This window comes from Hirsutella rhossiliensis, assembly GCF_020360975.1.
Source record: "Hirsutella rhossiliensis strain HR02 chromosome Unknown scaffold00021, whole genome shotgun sequence".
Taxonomy (NCBI): Eukaryota; Fungi; Ascomycota; class Sordariomycetes; order Hypocreales; family Ophiocordycipitaceae; genus Hirsutella; species Hirsutella rhossiliensis.
Window position 1 is genome coordinate 310480 of NW_025408687.1, and position 16892 is coordinate 327371.

General features: G+C 58.1%; 8 protein-coding genes across 8 annotated transcripts; 3 read left to right on the top strand and 5 right to left on the bottom strand.

Moving 5' to 3' along the window:
- Positions 1-850: 850 nt before the first annotated feature.
- HRG_11510 (met-10+ like-protein) lies at positions 851-2490 on the bottom strand (the record flags this gene model as incomplete). Its single annotated transcript, XM_044869980.1, has 5 exons — positions 851-1372; positions 1438-1856; positions 1921-1998; positions 2060-2161; positions 2235-2490. 5 exons carry the CDS (start codon positions 2488-2490, stop codon positions 851-853), a joined length of 1377 nt encoding a protein of 458 aa, XP_044714877.1.
- A 501-nt stretch (positions 2491-2991) lies between these two features.
- Positions 2992-4182, top strand: HRG_11511 (2OG-Fe(II) oxygenase superfamily domain-containing protein; the record flags this gene model as incomplete). Its single annotated transcript, XM_044869981.1, has 3 exons — positions 2992-3084; positions 3155-3420; positions 3558-4182. 3 exons carry the CDS (start codon positions 2992-2994, stop codon positions 4180-4182), a joined length of 984 nt encoding a protein of 327 aa, XP_044714878.1.
- Positions 4183-4238: 56 nt separating this feature from the next.
- HRG_11512 (putative undecaprenyl diphosphate synthase domain-containing protein) lies at positions 4239-5333 on the bottom strand (the record flags this gene model as incomplete). Its single annotated transcript, XM_044869982.1, has 3 exons — positions 4239-4717; positions 4772-5180; positions 5238-5333. The coding sequence occupies 3 exons, from the start codon at positions 5331-5333 to the stop codon at positions 4239-4241; spliced, it is 984 nt and encodes a 327-aa protein (XP_044714879.1).
- Positions 5334-5952: 619 nt separating this feature from the next.
- On the top strand, positions 5953-8537 carry HRG_11513 (exocyst complex component sec10 domain-containing protein; the record flags this gene model as incomplete). Its single annotated transcript, XM_044869983.1, has 2 exons — positions 5953-6148; positions 6202-8537. The coding sequence occupies 2 exons, from the start codon at positions 5953-5955 to the stop codon at positions 8535-8537; spliced, it is 2532 nt and encodes an 843-aa protein (XP_044714880.1).
- Positions 8538-8721: 184 nt separating this feature from the next.
- HRG_11514 (dihydrouridine synthase (Dus) domain-containing protein) lies at positions 8722-10160 on the bottom strand (the record flags this gene model as incomplete). Its single annotated transcript, XM_044869984.1, has 5 exons — positions 8722-9325; positions 9419-9743; positions 9816-9918; positions 9977-10055; positions 10117-10160. The coding sequence occupies 5 exons, from the start codon at positions 10158-10160 to the stop codon at positions 8722-8724; spliced, it is 1155 nt and encodes a 384-aa protein (XP_044714881.1).
- Positions 10161-10724: 564 nt separating this feature from the next.
- Positions 10725-11888, bottom strand: HRG_11515 (fumarylacetoacetate (FAA) hydrolase family domain-containing protein; the record flags this gene model as incomplete). The annotated part of the gene is made up of 5 exons (XM_044869985.1): positions 10725-10776; positions 10856-10945; positions 11021-11121; positions 11182-11799; positions 11874-11888. The coding sequence occupies 5 exons, from the start codon at positions 11886-11888 to the stop codon at positions 10725-10727; spliced, it is 876 nt and encodes a 291-aa protein (XP_044714882.1).
- A 350-nt stretch (positions 11889-12238) lies between these two features.
- Positions 12239-12906, top strand: HRG_11516 (uncharacterized protein; the record flags this gene model as incomplete). The annotated part of the gene is made up of 2 exons (XM_044869986.1): positions 12239-12518; positions 12584-12906. 2 exons carry the CDS (start codon positions 12239-12241, stop codon positions 12904-12906), a joined length of 603 nt encoding a protein of 200 aa, XP_044714883.1.
- Positions 12907-15135: 2229 nt separating this feature from the next.
- Positions 15136-15714, bottom strand: HRG_11517 (uncharacterized protein; the record flags this gene model as incomplete). The annotated part of the gene is made up of 2 exons (XM_044869987.1): positions 15136-15263; positions 15324-15714. 2 exons carry the CDS (start codon positions 15712-15714, stop codon positions 15136-15138), a joined length of 519 nt encoding a protein of 172 aa, XP_044714884.1.
- Between the last annotated feature and the right edge of the window lie 1178 nt (positions 15715-16892).

Consider the following 16892-nt stretch of genomic DNA (forward strand, 5'->3'; position numbering starts at 1 on the left):
CGTACCAGCCCCTGGGTCAAGAAGATATCCAGGGCAGCTCAAGGCTTGTCAGGCAAGCCATTCCTGTCTTGTCGTCCTGGAATGTCAAGCCCGTTCTGCAGGCGACGTTCCCGTTTCATTGAGTCCTCGGCCTCGAGACATGAGCCTTTTCCCGTATTTTTTCATCGCTGCGCATGAATGTAACAGAGCACAACCATGCACAAAACCGGCGAGGAGGGTCGCCACGCGCCAGATGGAACGACGAATCACGTCGAAATTCCCGAGTCACTGCCCACGCGCTTTTCACGAGCCCAAGTCCAGAGTCGACCTCGTCCCAGGCCTTTGCGGCCGTCGCTTGGGGTTCCAGAGTCCTGTTCCATGCCGCCGGCGCCGAACCGCTCGGATGCAGTGCAGCTGGATCATACGGGAACCGCTGTGAACAGGTCGAGTTCCCTACGGGCGTTCGTCCTGTGCTGATGCATCGCCACTTACACCCTCGTTGCGATAAGGAAACGGGCGAGTCACGTCTGCTCCCAGGGATAAAAGACGTGCCAGGCGGGCATTCCCCACACGATTATCATGCGAGAGATATCGCTGACCGGCTGCATGTCGAAATTGCTGCACACCTTCACGCTCCCGAGGCCTTCTGCGCTTCGCCGTGCTGTGGGGTTCCGAGGTATGTATGTAAATACGGGGCGGCCGGCCTCGATCAGCCCGATCAAGTAACCCGACAATTCCCGCGCTGCACCACGCCAGCGGGCCGTGATCTTCATGGATGTCCTGCTTTGGTCGAGGTCTGCATTGTGGCATGGGCAGAACCGGGAAGCTTCGACGCACGAAAAAGTCCCCGTTACCTTCGTTCCCCTCCCCGTCAAGGACGAGGCGCGAAGGCGACCTCGGCGGGCAAGCGGAAGCTGGCGCAGAACATGCGCTTTGCGGGGGCCACGTCGCGAACTTCGTGGATGGTCACCGCGCCGTCGTTTTCCGCATCTCCTGGCACGAGCCTGACCCCAATTTCATTGAAGATTCGCTGGCAGATGTCGTCTAGGGGGGTCGCGTCGTTTGCTTTGGAAGCGAAGCAGTGAGCATGAATCACTGGCAGTTTTGTCTCGGTATGCGGGACGAAGAGGTCATCATGCCCATGGTAGAGGCCATGGTAGTTGTGCAGGAATTCGAGGGCGGATGCGGGGAGATTCATGACAAAGTGAGAGATGGTAGGGGGTATGGGGATGCGCGTTGGCTCAGGCCGGGCAGCCGGCGGCGCGCTCCTGGACACCCTCGCGGGCTTGACAAGGGCACAATCGCCGCGGCGGGACGCTTCCAAGACGAGGTCGGCTGCGTTTTGGATGAACTCGTGACCGTCCTGGTTGAAGGGCTTGACGAACTCCGTCACCTGAGAAAGGGTTAGCTGAGCGCCAAAACAACCTGCCAATCCCAGCGTAGCCGGCGATGGCATACCTTGTTCCTCCTGATTGCTTCGTTCAAGTACTTGAAGCTCTCCGGGTTCTTATCATTGGCCCACACGAAGACGCCTTTCTTGCCTGCAGGGGCAGCAAAGGGCCCGATGCCAGCCATGACGTCGGCGACGACCTCGCCTGGCTTGAAGAGGGCCGTGATTCTCTGGTGCTCGAAGCCAAGCCTCGAGTTCCAGTACACCTTGGAGTAGTCGAAACTGAAGGCGCAGCCGGCCTCGCTGACCTCAACGAGCATGTCGTCTGGACCCGCAAGCACTTCGTAGGCGAAAGTGCGGAACTCGTTCTCGGTGCCGACGTTGTCCGTCTTGTTAATTACAGTGCGGATGTGGAGGTTCTTGTCGACGATGATCTGTGCTATGACATGCTTGTAGGGCATATACTGCTCCCTGAGGTTGAGATGTGCTAGAGGGGGGGGTCTTGTGTCAGGACGGAGAGACTGGACGTTACGGATTCCGGGGGCACTCACCGACATGACCAGCCGTGTTGAAGCCAACGGGGATTTCGCCATGCAGCTCCTCTGGCAACACGGATTTGACGACATCCACTGCGAAGGAGTATGTGAGTAAGATTCCCTCGTCTTTGCGGATGATCTGGGGTTCACATACGATAACTCCACAGCTCATAGCCAATGGGCAGCTCCAACGAAACAACAGTCAAGTCCCCGGCCTTGGAAGCCTCTTGAAGAGCCGGGCTCCAAGTCTCAGGCGCTTCACGGGGAAAAAACATCAATCAGCGCCGCCACCGCGAGAAAACACATCCATCGGGACCGGAATCGCATACCTGCGGGCTTGATGCCCGGCTTGAGGATCAAGCACTTTCTGCCCTGGGCCGCCAGCGCCGGGTCGGGATCAACAGTCACGGTAGACAGCCTGTCGAGGACGAGCAGCTCCTTTGTCGCCTCGAGCTGCTGGCGGTACTTTGAGATGAGGCGGTTCTCGCGTACCGAGGCGGCGGCCGTGGGCAGCGTGCGGGCAAAGAGCGACCTGTCAAGTATCTTGACGGCGCGGGCGGCGGCGGGGGCGCGGAAGAGATTCATCGCCGGGCTGGATGGGCACTTGTCCTGTGAAGGATGGAGGTGAGTTGTCTGTCTTGTTTGGGCTGACTGAAGAAGTCTCGTTCATGGGCAACTGATTCGTACGGTGATAGGGGAGGGGGGGGTGAGTTAGTAGGGGGTGTAAGTGGGATTTACCTTGTCCATGTGTGCGAAGTTGCGCGCGCCGTGACTGAGGTCGTCGTCTGAGAGTGTCTGTCGACGCAGGGTTCAGCGAAAAAAAGTGATGGGGGTGAGGCATGTGTCGGATCAAGGGTCCGCGAGGCTGACGGGAAATTGTGCAGGGAGGTTTGTGGCGGGGATCCACCACGGGAGAAGCCGACGAACCAGCGCCGGCGAGGCTGAACAGGGGGGTTGGGTGTGATGTCACGACTTGACGTCAACTTTGATCGACTTGGACAGTTTTGAGGCGATGTATCCCGTCAGGAGCAAATCCAACTCTGTTTTCTGAGCTGAACGAGTCGAGGTACCGCGGCGGTTGCAAAAATGTCAAAGAAACGCACGCTGGACGCCTTCTTCAGCTCGACGTCCAAACGGGCCAAATCTCAGGCGGACAACGAGGGGCCACCCCCCGACATCGTGAGCCTCACTCCCCAGCTTCCAGCATTCCAGGAGATGCAAGCGCCCGAGTACTCACAGGTCGGCACAGGCCGTCGGCAGCTCGACACACCCCCGGTACCCGTTCCCCATCGCCAATCTACCCCCGTCGCTGGGCGGCGCCGCCTCGTCGCCGCCGGCGCGGCCCGCAAAGGCCGTCGACGACCAGCCGGACCTCGACCTGCTCTGCTTTGAGCCGTACATGCCTGCGTCCGTGGCGCGCGGCATGTTTGAGTTTCTGCGCGCTGAGCTGCCGTTTTATCGTGTCGAGTATGACATCAAGAGGGGAGGTGTGCAGACGCGCATTCGCACGCCGAGGTTGGACTCTCCTCCCTCACCCCTTTCTATTTCTTTCTCTTGGTTTTCCGTGGCCCAGGTCTCAGCGAGAGGGGGACTTGAGAGGGGTTGGTAATGATGTGGCACGTACGAGATTGAAAGGCTGAGCAGCGAATCAGATGGACAACCGTCTTCGGCTTGGACGACACGGCGTCCTTTGACGAGGCCGGCTGTGTCGTGGACAAGGCAACGGGCACAAAGGCAGCCGACAAGCGCTACGACCGGTATCCCCCGCGACCCATCCCCGCGTGCCTCGACGGCCTGCGCAGATCCACGGAGACGGCCACAGGGTGCAGCTTCAACTTCTGCCTCGTCAACTACTACGCCTCGGGCTCCGACAGCATCTCCTTCCACAGCGATGACGAGCGCTTCCTCGGCCCCGACCCGGCCATTGCCTCCTTCTCCCTCGGTGCGCGCCGCGACTTTCTCCTCAAGCACAAGCCGCCCCCGCCGTCCAGCTCCGGCGGGCGTCCGGCAGAAGCCCCGGCGGCAGCGAAGCCGTTAAAGTTCCCGCTCGCAAGTGGCGACATGGTGCTGATGCGCGGCAGGACGCAGTCCAACTGGCTGCATTCAATCCCCAAGCGGACTGGCAAGAACGAGGAGGACGGCGGCAGGATCAACATCACCTTTCGCAGAGCCATGGTCAAGGACGGGACTGAGAATTACTACAATTACAACGTTGGCGGCGGTCCCGTGTATCGCTGGGACAAGGGAAGCCGCCAGATGACTCTATGGAAGTCGTGAGGGGGTATCCTGCGACAACGGAAACTGTGCGGCGTGTCACACGCGCGTGGTACCTTTTATTTCCCATGGCGCATCTGCGCCCTCGAGTACTTCCGCAACGCCTTCAAAAAGACCTGATAGCCGAAGCTTTCGTTGTCCTTCAGGCAGAATATCTCGGTCAGGCGAATCTGCCAGGGCGGGTAGCTCGCGAGCTCGGGGTAGGGGCTGAAGAGGATGAGAAGATCCGGCTCCGGCATGATGCCCTCGGACAGCTCCGTGTCGACCAATTCGATGGAAATATCCCGGGGCGAGAGCTTTCCCTTTTGCGACATTTCCGCTAGGGTTCGAGTGAGGTCGACAATGGACTCTCGGCCGTCCTGCGCAGAAATGAGGTGGAGCTTCAAGTGTCCATGGCTGCTCTGCTCGTAGGTCGGCGACGAGTACTCGTCCCTATGCGGCGAAGTCACGGAGAGGCTTGGATGCTCTCCGGCAAAGTAGAAGGTGAATTTCTGGATGACAGCGTCGTAGACCCGCGGCATGTGCTTCTTCAAGATTCCTGTAGCTCAGTGTGAGAAACGCTGGAATGGGGGGTATCTTGGCGACAACGAACCTGTCTTTTCATAAATGGAGAGCATGGGTATCTCGGCACAGGCGCACCAGGTGGCCAGCTCGGCCGTCTCGTCGATGAGGCGCTCTAGATTCGCCTTTGCCCGGTGGTCTTCTTGGGCCTTGAGGATGGCACTGAGGTGCTTGGGCTTCCGTTCCAGCCCCGTGACGTCTCGTCGAATGTATTGCGGCGTAGCGTGGTGGTAGTAGAGGACCGAGGAGACACGGTAGCAGACGATGTTGAATGTCTGGCGGGTGCGGATGTAGAGCGAGAAGATGCCATGGAGGATGGCAAAGACAACGACGTGGAGCTGGTTGCGGAGGAAGCGTCGGACGCCTAGTCTGGGTCTTTGATGCGAGGCCGACGACGATGTGCTCACGCTCGGTATCTCGCTCGGGGCGGGGAGGGTTGCCTGCAGCCATGTGCCAGTCAATATACCAGTGCCGTTGAGGCGGCGAAGTGTTCTCACCCTGAGCAGCCGTTTCTTCTCTTGCTCGTTCAGGAGCGCATGGTTTTGTAGCTCGTCGGCTCTGTAGGCCGCGCGGGCACGGGCGCTCACGGGCATGGCGAAGCTACCGTGTCGTGGATCGGCTCAGATCGGAGGGGTGGAGGGGGGTTTCGAAGGGGGAAGCTGCCGCCGAGGACTTGTGATTATTGCGTTGCTGCAACTGTCGCCTTGAGGGAAGTGTGGAAAGAGGGAATGAAGGGACTTGAATGTCATAAGTCGCTGGTGGGTGGGAAAAGAGTGGCATTTGTATGTGTCAAGCACAGCCATCGACGAGGCGAAGCCTTGGGCTCGGCTGGGCTTCTCGAATGCCGCGCCGCAATTTCGCAGGGGATCGTTACGTCGTTGCCTCGTGGCAGTGGCCAGCCAGAACTGTGGCGCAGCTGCTGTACGCCAGAGAGCAAGTGGGCAGGCGGAGGGGTACTTTGTAGCTTGTCGTAGCGCACGTGGACCTGGCCCGCAGTTGATTCGACGTTACTCATCATCAACTTCGCCATTCGACGTCGCATCATCCAGCCCGCTCACCCGGTACAGGCATGCTGCTGCGTCTCGCGCTTCCGACGAGTCGACTCGCGACGCGGCATCGCCTCTGGTTCCGGCCTCGGGACCGCCTCAGACTCGCGCCCACCTTGACACACATGTAGCCGCTCGCCGCTGCCCATCTCCTCCCGCTTCCCAGATGGAGCGGCCTAGCTCAGGGCCCAAGAGCCTCTTCCCCAAGGGCCCGAGCTTCACCTTGGAGACCTTTTCGAGCAAGGACTTTATTGTCCGAGACTTTGTAGACAGCCTCGCCGAGAGCGCCGTCCCAGCCAACCGTCGCTCCGGCCCCGCGCAAGCAGCTTTCGACTCGAAGCCTTTGATCCGCACCTTCGAAAGTACATGCGGGTTCCATTACCAAATATGCGCCTTTGACTGACTCCGCCATCAGATGCCCTATCGCAGCTCGCATCTCTCGGCGACGAACTCCAAGAGAAAGAATCCGAACTCCTCTCCCAGGTCCGGAGGGCCGAGATCCAGCACGACCAGACTCTCGACACCCTTGGCGAGAAACTCGACCAGTCCATGAGCTCCTTCGAAGCCCTTGACGTTTCGCTCAACTCGGGAGGCATCAACGTGCCCGACTCCAACGGCAGGTCCGATGGCGGGGGGAACGTCGCCGTGCAAATTGGCGAAAAGCTCGAGGAGCTGGATCGGAAGCGACGGCGAGCACAGGATGCCATCTTCCTCATACAATGCTGGACGGAAGTCAGCGAAACAGGCCAGCTCACCTCCCTCGACGGCATCCAGCGACAGGGAGGCGCTGACAACAAGGTTCGGTGCGCCGTCATCGCCCGCCAGCTGATGCGCATTAGCCAGCAGCTCGATCCCGCTTCCTGGGGACACGCCAATGGCCAGCGGAATGGGGCTGCCGACGGCTTGAACAAAGCTCACAACACCCGTGAGATATTGGAGAAGTTCTGTGAGACCCTGGAGCAGGACCTTCTCAAGCAGTTCAACAACAGCTATAGACGACAAAACTTTGATGACATGTCGGAATGCGCAAAGGTCCTGTACGACTTCAACGGCGGCGCCAGCGTCATCGCCGTCTTTGTCAACCAGCACCAGTTCTTCATCGACCGAGACCAGCTCATGAGCGACGAGGTGACGGCCGACGGCGAGATGTGGGAAGCCCTGGCAGACCCTGACGCGGATCCGCCCGGGGTCGAGGCAAGCCTCCAGTCACTCGTCGACGAAGTCAAAATAGTCATGCAAGAAGAGTCCTTCATCATCAGGCGGGCCTTTCCCTACTACGAGACTGTCCTCGTCAAGTTTATCCAGCGAGTCTTCCAGCAATCCATTCAGCAACGCCTCGAAAAAGTCCTTGACAAGGCCGAGACGATTTCCGCCCTGGCCTTCTTGAGATCCCTTCACTCGTCGAGAAGCTACATCAGCTCCCTCATCGAAGACCTGAAGACGCATGGCCTGACGGAGAACCCAGAGCCTTGCTCGGCGCAGATCGCGCAAGCCCTCGACCAGCAGATGGACGAGCTGTTCGTCCCCTACTTGGTCGGAACGACGTACATTGAACGCGAAAAGAAGAGCTTGGAGGAAATGTACAGCTCCCTGCTCTTCAGGTTCACGATATACCACTCGCGGCGGAAAAAAATGCCCACGGGCTTCATGGCCTCTCTGGCCCAACAGGGAACCCAGCTCATGGCCTCGGCCAAGGATGCCTATTTGGAGCGGCTCGAGTCTTCGGACCTGACGCCGACGCAGAAGAGGCTCATGCTGCGACTAGGCGGTCTTCAAGACAAGGAAAACAAAAACGAGATTGAGGTATCGGAAGAAGACGGCGCCTTGAGCGTTGAAAGCGCCAAGAGAATGCTCAAGTGGCTCGCCGAGAGCGTGCAACGGACCCTGGAGCTCGGCTTGCGGGCCGAAACGCCCAAAGACATGAACGTATTCCTGAACCTACTGCTCACGAGCATGGGACAGGTCTACATTGAGACTGCGCTCGACGCAGCGCACATGCAGGCCACCATGCTAGAGAACGCAAAAACGGAGCCCGATCTGTCCTTCCTGCCCGACGTGCGGCCGGCGGTCACCGTGTCGTCCATTATGGAGCGGTTCATCAGGATCGTGCTCATCCGCCTGGCCGAGTCGAACACGACAGTGCGCAAGAGCATGGAGGCGCAGAAGAAGACGGCCCTCGACTCGATCGAAAGGAAGACCAACACCGTCTTGAAGGTGTCGCTCGACGTCATCACCAACTGGACGTCCAAGTCTCTGAGCGGCCAGAAGAAGCAGGACTTTCGACCAAAGGATGCGGAGCTCGAGTTTCTTCAGACTCCGACGTGCCTGAGCATCTGCACGTTTCTCGGCCGCGCGAGCAAGCACGCGGGCAACGCCATTGACGGGCAAAACGCCGAAAAGTTCTTTAGCGAGCTGGCCCTTGCGATCCACCAGCTGCTGTTCGATCACTTCAAAAAGTTCCAAGTCAACGCCACGGGCGGCCTCATGGTCACCCAGGACATCGCCAAGTACGTCGCCACCATGAGGGACTGGCCGCTCAGCAAGGACGTGGCGGCAGCCGTGGAGCAGCTGACCGAGATTGGGTCGCTCTTCATCGTCGGGCCGGAGGCGCTGCGGGAGAAGTCGAGGACGCTGGCGCCGGGGCAGACTGGGGCCAGGGGGAAGCTGTCCAAGGCCGATTTCCGGGCGTTTGTGCAGCGACGTGACGATTCGGGGTCGGTGGGCATTCAGGGCGTCCTGGCCGGGCTGTGAGCGTACCGGGAGTCTTGTTTCTTTGAGGTGATGAAAGCGGGTTGATTGTGGCGCGACGAGCCGATGCACTGAGTGAAGATGGGTATATAGAACGGTAAAATGAACGACACCAGACAGTTTCGCCAGATCTGACAGCTTCGGGACCTTTCGCGGTGTCTCCAACACTAGAGGTGATGGTCATTAATCACAAGTCCCGCCGCAAGCCACCCGTCCTCCCCGTCTGCTGCTCCATCTTTTCGTCTAAAAAGTCCACCAGCTCGAGCATATTGCTCAGGCTGGCCAGCTTGATCCTCTCCTTCTTGGGCAGCAGCGCCGACTTTTCCGCGCCCATGCCGGGCCCGCACATCTCCGAGACGTGGTGGACGACGACCTTGAAGGAGAGCGGGCAGCGGGCGACGTTGCACATGAAGGTCTCGAGGGCCTCCCACGGACAGGCCGGGAAGCCGGCGAACAAGGCCGGGTTGGCGAGCAGACCGCGCGCAGACATGAAGCCCGCCAGACGGGTGTTGCTGGGCCGAAGGCTGTCGTCCTCGAGGGGTGGCGGTGTGATTGTGGTGGAGAGGCCGGGGTCGGACGGGGCTTTGAAGGGCAGGGCGGAGAGGGCAAAGACGTCGCCGGAGAGGAGGATGGGGAGCGTGGCGGCGTACTTTGCCGTGAGGATCTCGAGGGCTTCGGCGCGGATGGGGACGGTGGAGGGGGTGTGTCTTGTTCGTGGGTGGATGGTGATCCAGTCGACGAGGCGGTTCTGCGGGTGTCCGATGACCGTGTCCAAGAAGTCCATCGTTTTCCTGGGGTCCGGCGCCTTGTTTAGCTGCCCGTGCTTGCAAGCGCTGTCTAGAAGAGAGAGTGCCAAAGAGGGAGAAGGGGTTCAAAAACCGCACCGCAAGTCATCGTGCACGCGAATCTTGACGCTGACGCTTCTCCCCAGGGGGCTCTCCACATGCCCTTCCATGCCGACGGCCCAGCCATCGTCGCGGAGGCGGCCGCGCGTCTCGACAACCATGTCGCGCACCAGCTCGCGGCGATCCATGAGGGCGGCGCCGAGCGTCTCTGCGCAGGCCCACGACTGGGGACAGCCGCAGTTGAGGTCGACGCCGGCGACGCGGGGCGCCGCGAGGGACGAGGCGCGGGCGAGTTCCTGGGGGGAGTTGGCGCCGAACTGCAGGATGGTGGGCGGCTGGGGGCCGAGCGTGGAGATGGTCAGGTCTGTGGGTGCCGCGGTTCAGTTCTTCTAGATTATTCTTGGGAGAGGAACGGGGGTTGGGGGAAGGGGCGCACCGCTGTCTCTGGCGAAGCTGTTGCGGTTAAACTCCTTGGCGAGAATCATGGGCGTCCAGCACAGGTCGACGCCGAACTTGTGGACGGTCTGCCGAAACGCAAGCTGCAGGCAAGTCAAGGTGAGCGACCGGGTCTTGCCGAGGAGCAAGTGGGTGGCCTGCCTTGCTGTAGCGCACCATGGGCGCACAGGCATACAGAAACCTGTCCTGCCGCTTGGCCGCGTCGAAGATCTTGAGCGGGCTGCGGAGCGGTGTCAGTCCTTGGGCACGGCACGGAGACAGACGAGGGTGCGGGAACTCACTGCGAAGAGGCGGGCGGTGCTCCGCGCTCGGCCGAGGCCGCCATTCTGGACTGAGAATCCGGCTCAGTCGCTATCGTATAGGGGTCGTGGTTGGCACAGCCAGCATTTGGGTGGGATGCAAATGTATCGTGCGGGTGGGAGTGCGAGTTGAGGCTGTCACGGGCGACTTCTTTTCGACCCTTGATGTTGGTGAGAAGTTGAGGTGAGCCAAGATGTGCACTAACAGCGGATACTACGCGGGCCCCTCGTTATTGCTAGTGAATCAAGTACTGGCCGCGGGGTTGTGACCTGCAAAGTATACGCAGGTGTCTACGTTCTTCAAGGTACCAAGGGTACCCGCCTAGATGAGCTGTGCTTCGACGCACAACGGCATTTCCCAGGCCAGCCAAAACGATCCCCTTTGATATGCAAGAGACAAAACACCGGCTTCGCGAGGTGTAAGGATGGGACAACCAATGCCGGTTCATACATGCCGTCGCCGACATCCAGCATCGCCCCCGTCCGTTCCTGTGCTTCTCACGTTGAATCACGGCACATCAGTCGCGGCCCATTTCCTCCTTCGCTGAAGCGCTCGAGTACGGACTTACCGAAAGTGCCGCGTGATGCGTTCACATCTTCGACTTTGTCGACTCTGGCCTCGAAAACTCTATCTTGTTGGTGCTGCACGCGGGCCAGCCGGATCAGTACTGCTTTCCAGTGTGCAGTTGTGCAAGTCGTCAACAGCGGCGGAACAACTTACCAAGTCCCAACGTGCTCGAGGCCAACCTCTACGATGTCGCCGTCTTTGAGCCACGATTGCGGCTTTCGGCCCATGCCCACTCCAGCAGGGCTGCGTATGTCCCAATATTAGCCCAACATGCCCCGAGCCTCCATTGGATACTGCCGCAGCAAGGGCTCTGCTCACGTTCCCGTGAAGATGAGGTCGCCCGGCATGAGCGTTACGCCGCGGCTCAGAAAGGCAATCGTCTTTTTGACGCCGAAGATCATCTCGGCCGTGGTCCCGTCCTAGACAGCGGGTGAGGAGTCGGTCCAGAGCTCTGGCTGCCGCGGCGGCGTGCTACTGACCTGGAGCTTCTCGCCATTGACTTTTGTCCAGATCTTAAGCTTCTGGGGATCATTGATGACGTCGCCCGTGACAATGGCCGGGCCGTACGGAGCCCACCCGTCAAAGCCCTTGCCATGCGACCACTGCCCGCCGCCGTGCTTGATTTGCCAGTCCCGGTGTGACACGTCGTTGCCGACGGCATAGCCGAGGACATAGTCGAGAGCCTCGGATTCGGCCACGTCTGTGCATTTTTTGCCCATGACGACGACCAGCTCGCACTCGTGGTCGAGGCCGGCGCCCTCCTGCGCCATGGCATGCACCGGGATCGGGTCCATCGGGCCAGACAGGGCGGTGGGCGGCTTGTAGAAGAGGACGGGGAATTTGGGCTCGGGCATGCGCGTCTCCCTGGCATGGTCTGCGTAGTTGAGCCCGAGGCATCGCACGGTGCCGACGAGAGAGGGCGCGAGGGGAGACAGCAGGAGGCGGATGTCGGCGACTCGGTCTGTGACGTGGTGCTTGCCGAGGACGTCGCCGTCGATGATGCGGGCCTTTCTTGATCGGGCCACGTTGGATCCTTGTTCCAGGATGGCATCGCCGTAGTAGACGCGGCCGTCTTTGGCGAGGAAGCGCACGAGGCGCTGCGGCGCCGCCTTCACGTCAGCGCGCCGCGTCGGAGGCTCTGCCGCTGCTGCTCTCGGTCTCGGGGACTCACGGAGAACGAGGCCATGGTATGGACTGCACAGGTACAGTCGGGGCTTTGGGTGGCTGGTCAGCCAATGGGGCTCGCGATGGGCGACTCGATGCTGCTGTAGATCAATGAGTTCATGATGATGTCGTCGCCGAGCCCCGGAGGGAAGGTGCATCCGGCTCTAGCGCACCGGCCAATCGCTCGACCGCTCATCGGCTCGGCGCCTTAGCCGAGTGCATATACTTCGTATATGTAATATATAATATATAATCGAGAGGCGCTCACCCTGCTCGGCGCCGTCATCCGCCCAAGCATCCATGTATTTAACTGGCAACCGACGCCGTCCCCCGCTTCACCACCCGTTTCCCCGCTTGCCCTCGGCCGACAAGATGAAGTTCGCCGCTCTTCTCGCCTCTCTGCTGCTCCGCGGCGTCACCAGCGCCCAGCAGGTCCAGTCCAAGCCTTTCAACCTGGTCATCCAGTCTGCCGACGTGTCTCTCAACGGCCAGCAGCTGGCGGCCTGCCATACCGGCGCCGCGATTGAGTCGCTTTGCGTTGCTGGTCGCTCGGGCGCAAGGTTCTTCCTCAACACCACCGAGGGTTGGGAATCCCCCATCAAGGGCTATGGGTCTCCCGGCGTTCTGGCCTGGAACCTGCCGCTCGGCAATGGTACTCACGACTCTATGGAGCCCCGGGTCGTGGATTCACATTCTAACTAACAACACTCCGTGCAGGCCAGGGTTTCGTGTCGGAGCCCATGAGCTTCTACAGTGACCCATCCACCAACGTTGCCTTGCCTCTGTTTGAGCCCGGCTACACATCACAGCCCGTCAGCTTCGACGACAACAAGAGCCAGCTTGCCATCCTAAGCTACCTCGATGACACGCAAACCCCTCCCACTGGCAACACGGGCAAGGCCCTCAAGAACTGGTACGTCTGCCAGACCTACTACAGCGCCTACCAGTACCGAACCTTGGCCTGGGTCTTGGGCAATGGCGGGGCCAGGCCTCAGAACCCCAGCTGCGTCAAGGTCGAGGTCCAGCGCAAGTTTGTCTAGCTTGTCCGTTGGCTTGGCAGTGCAAGGTTGTAGTGAAGAAGTGTCACGACGTGATGGGACCGTGTCTATCAGGGAAGGGTATTGGAGAAGATGGGCCGTAATATTATTCATCGCACGCGGGAAGTGTAAGCGCCCACGATGCTTCTCGCATCGACTTCTATTGTAATTCCTCGCAAAGCGGAAGGGCCCGGGCTGACTAATTCTATATGTGTGCTCAAGAAGCAGAGTAACAGTCGTGAGTTCGTCCATCACCATGGTGGACCGCCATCAATGGGCACTGCGGGGTGTATATGTTGGTCTAGACTATGAAATACCGGTATCAGATTCGCAGGACTAAGGTAGCTAGATGGTTGGCAGGTTTATCAGGCTATGCATCATCGAATTGTATCCTTCTTTGCGGCTGATTGTAGCACCATGGCCGAGCCGGCTCTCATCCACTGTCTTATCTAGGTACCAGATCGAGTTCCTCGGCCAACAATTCCAGAAGATTCTTGCCATCTACAAACGAGTCATCGTCATCGTCAGCCGTCCACTTGTTTCCTCTTTCGGATGACACCTACTTGCCGATGGCCTTGGTCATGAGGTCTAGAAGTCCCAGGTTCATCTTCTGCTGCTTGCTCCGCAGCGAGATGAGTCCCTCTAGACCTTTGATCAGATTGTCCTTCTCCGCTCGCCTTGGGTTTGTTCTTAACCTTGAAGCTGACCCTTTTCAGCTCCATCGTGACCTTGTCAGTGATCCCTTCGGCCGCTCCCAGCGCCTTGGTGACCTCTTGGACTTGCTCGCAACCTTTGCCGTCTTAATGTCGATGTTGACGCCCTTGTAATAATCTTGGCTGCCTTGTGTGCCGTTTTTGCAATCGCCAAGGCCCGAGCAGGACCTTTGACAGCAATGCCGCCGCTAAGCCCTACCCCTTTAAGCAGCGATACAGGCTTATCGTTCCGGATCGCGGCCACCAAGACCTCGAAAGGCTTCGTCGACGACAGCTGCCGCTCCAAGGGCCCAAACGCATCCTTGACCGCCTTCTTCAGCTCAGCCTAAGCACTATCGACACGTTCGTTTGCCTCTTCTTCTCTAAGATGCCCACCTGGTGTGAAGAGGGCTTATCTGCTATCCGGTTATCTTTAACCTTCCTATTGGGCAACAAACCGTTATTTAGGTAAGGGATGCCTATATAAGCTGGGCCCAAGGAGCCACATATATATATATCAATATAAGGATAACCTATCCCTATATATTAAGGCTAAGGGAAGCTATAATTTAGTATTAAAATATTAAGACTATTAGGATAGGGCTATATTAGCAGCTAGCTATATTAAGGCCTAATCCAAATAAATCCAAATCGGATATGAGCCAAACCTAATTGAATCAAATCCGCGATTTCCGTTTCCGAGTTAAATCAAATCGGGTGCCCGATTTTGAGTTGATTTATTTGTTAGTTTGCAAGCCTGCTCATAATGGTCTCAAAAGAGCTCGGACATTATTATCCAGTACTGAGAGACAACTCTGGGAACGCGTGGTAGGATGAGGTCTTTGTTGTCTGCAATTACGTTCAGACAGCCTGGTTGACTGACGAGGATCCCGACACCGTCCCGCGCCAGATTCGGCCGTAGGTATCAGGAGGGCGTCTCGTTTTGTGAGTAACCAAACGAGGAGGCGATCCACGATGGGACAACTTTCTTCAACGGCGGTGTATTATGAAAGTCTTTTCTTTCTAGCTGCTGGCTTGATGACTTAGAACACTATTTATTCTTTGACTCTCCTTTCTGGCAAGCTTTATTGGGCAAGACCGCAAACCGTGAGTTTTATTCCAGGTATGTTTACTTGATATGCAATGCGTGGGGAATCCGTGCATCATGCATCGCCACATGAATGCATCAGAGGGATTGCCCCTCTGACGCATTCAAAAACTCATATTCACATGATACTCAGCCACATGCTTTCCGGCTTCGAAGCAACAATCCGCTCATAATCTTCAAGCAGGTGAACTACTGCTTGGCGAGTGTTGAGCAGGCATGGGAATCATTGTCAATAGCATAGGCTGCATTGTTATGCGTAAGAGTCAAGGTCGAGTCAGTCACACACTAATCTCACAAAGAACACATCAAGGACTTTATGTAATATAGATTTATTCATCAGCAGCATTAATTCGTCGACGACCGTATCTCGAGTTGGACTCTCAACCTTTTTCTCATCATACTTATCGGGCCTATCCTAACCAGGTAAGAACCTTAACCGTGGTACTCAGGGCCAAAGGGCTCGGGGCGAGGCGCAGGGTGGTGATGCTCGCCGTGGGAGCCGTGGTGCTGGCCGCCGTGGTAGGCGCCGCAGAGAGCGCTGATTCCTAGGCCACCGACGTCTTTGATATGTTGGTTAGCAGCTCGAAGAAGATGTCAAGGGGCAAGGGTGTGGTGCTTACCGGCTCCGACCTCCTTGATGATCTTGCTGAAGGGAGCCTTTTGATCGACGCAGACGTTGAAGCTGCGGCGGATCTTGTGGCTGACCTTGTCCTGGTTGTTGCAGATGCACGAGACAAGGTTGCTCTCGTGGTAGTCGCCGCCCTTCTTGCACTGGCCGCAATTGATGTGCTTGGCGTCGTTCCAGAAGCGCTGGAGGAAGCAGCCGCCGAAGCGGGCGAGGTCCTTGCCGAGCGCCTTGATATTGTCGGGGATCTTGAAATCGCCCTCGGCCATCCGGCCGGCCCCCTGAGGAGCCTGAATAACCTGGGCAGCCTGAGCGTCTTGAGGAGCCATCTCGGCAGCTTGGGCCAGAGCGGCGAGGAAAAGGGCGATGGAAACGGTGACCTTCATCTTGAATTGAGGGGAGTGCGAAGACTGAGTTAGACCTTTGGGTGAGGGACTGTTGAGCTGACTGAAGACCGTTGAGATGTGAGTGTGATGAAGAGATTCGACTTCTAGGCGGAAGCACGGAGGCTTCATATAGTCGATGGAGGCCCAGCCAAATAGTCCATGTCCCTACTGTCGTCGGTATACCTTCGAGGTGTTTGTATATTGAAATTCCAGGGCCCACGAGCAGCATACCTTGCCGTGCCTGGTCGGAAAAGGGAGGCTAAACGGCCACTCAGAGTCCTTGCACCAGTCCCTTCTTTTCCATGCCTGCCGGGGCGGAATCTAGGTATACGTACGAGTAGCCAGAGAAGAAATGGCTGACATGGAGACACAATGAGATGCAGAAAGAAACTCGGGTCATGTCAAGTGCTCTGGGGCAAGTCTACATGCGATTAATTCCAGCGGCATAAGCCGCCAAGTCGAAATAGCTGCGTTTTGTTATCAAAACAGCGTAGATTAAATCAGCCATTAACGGGAAGCTGGAGTCCGGTTGTTGATATCATTAATCCATCTGCTACCCAATCCCGTCAATGTCGTGAGCAAGGAGAAAAAACTCCAGCTCAGCACAGGCGAAAGGAGCATCGCATATTTTCCGCCTTCAGTCAGACCTTGGCAAAGACATTGGAGGCAGCAATGGCTCACGTCTCGGCGGACCAAGACATATGAAAAGCCCCCCGGCTTGCGCGTAGAGCCTATACCCCCGAGAACGGGCCCATCGTTCTCGTTGAAGATCTACATCGCCTTTTGGCGCCAGTGGCAGGGTCGCTCTCCGCTGCCCTTGAGACACATGTCTGACGGTACCCCTCTTCAAGCATTAAAGCCGTTATGACGAGAAACATTGCCGTCGGCAAGACCTTTTGTGAGCATTCGTGGCCGAGGTGCGCAGCGCAATCAAGCTGGTATCCTCAGCAAAATATCTCCGTCAATGCCAGCGAAACATGCCCTTTCTTACCTCCAAAGACGCCCCCTCAATCTCCGAGGATAGGTGTCAAACTCTACTGACCGTAACTCGGAAACGCAGTGTTTGTTTTGACCCTTGCCGCCGGCGTGTGGAATATGATGACGGGGAGCCACCGGCATTTGAGGGAAATATGTCTCGGACCCGTGACAAATGACACCGAGGAAGCCATCGAGCGACG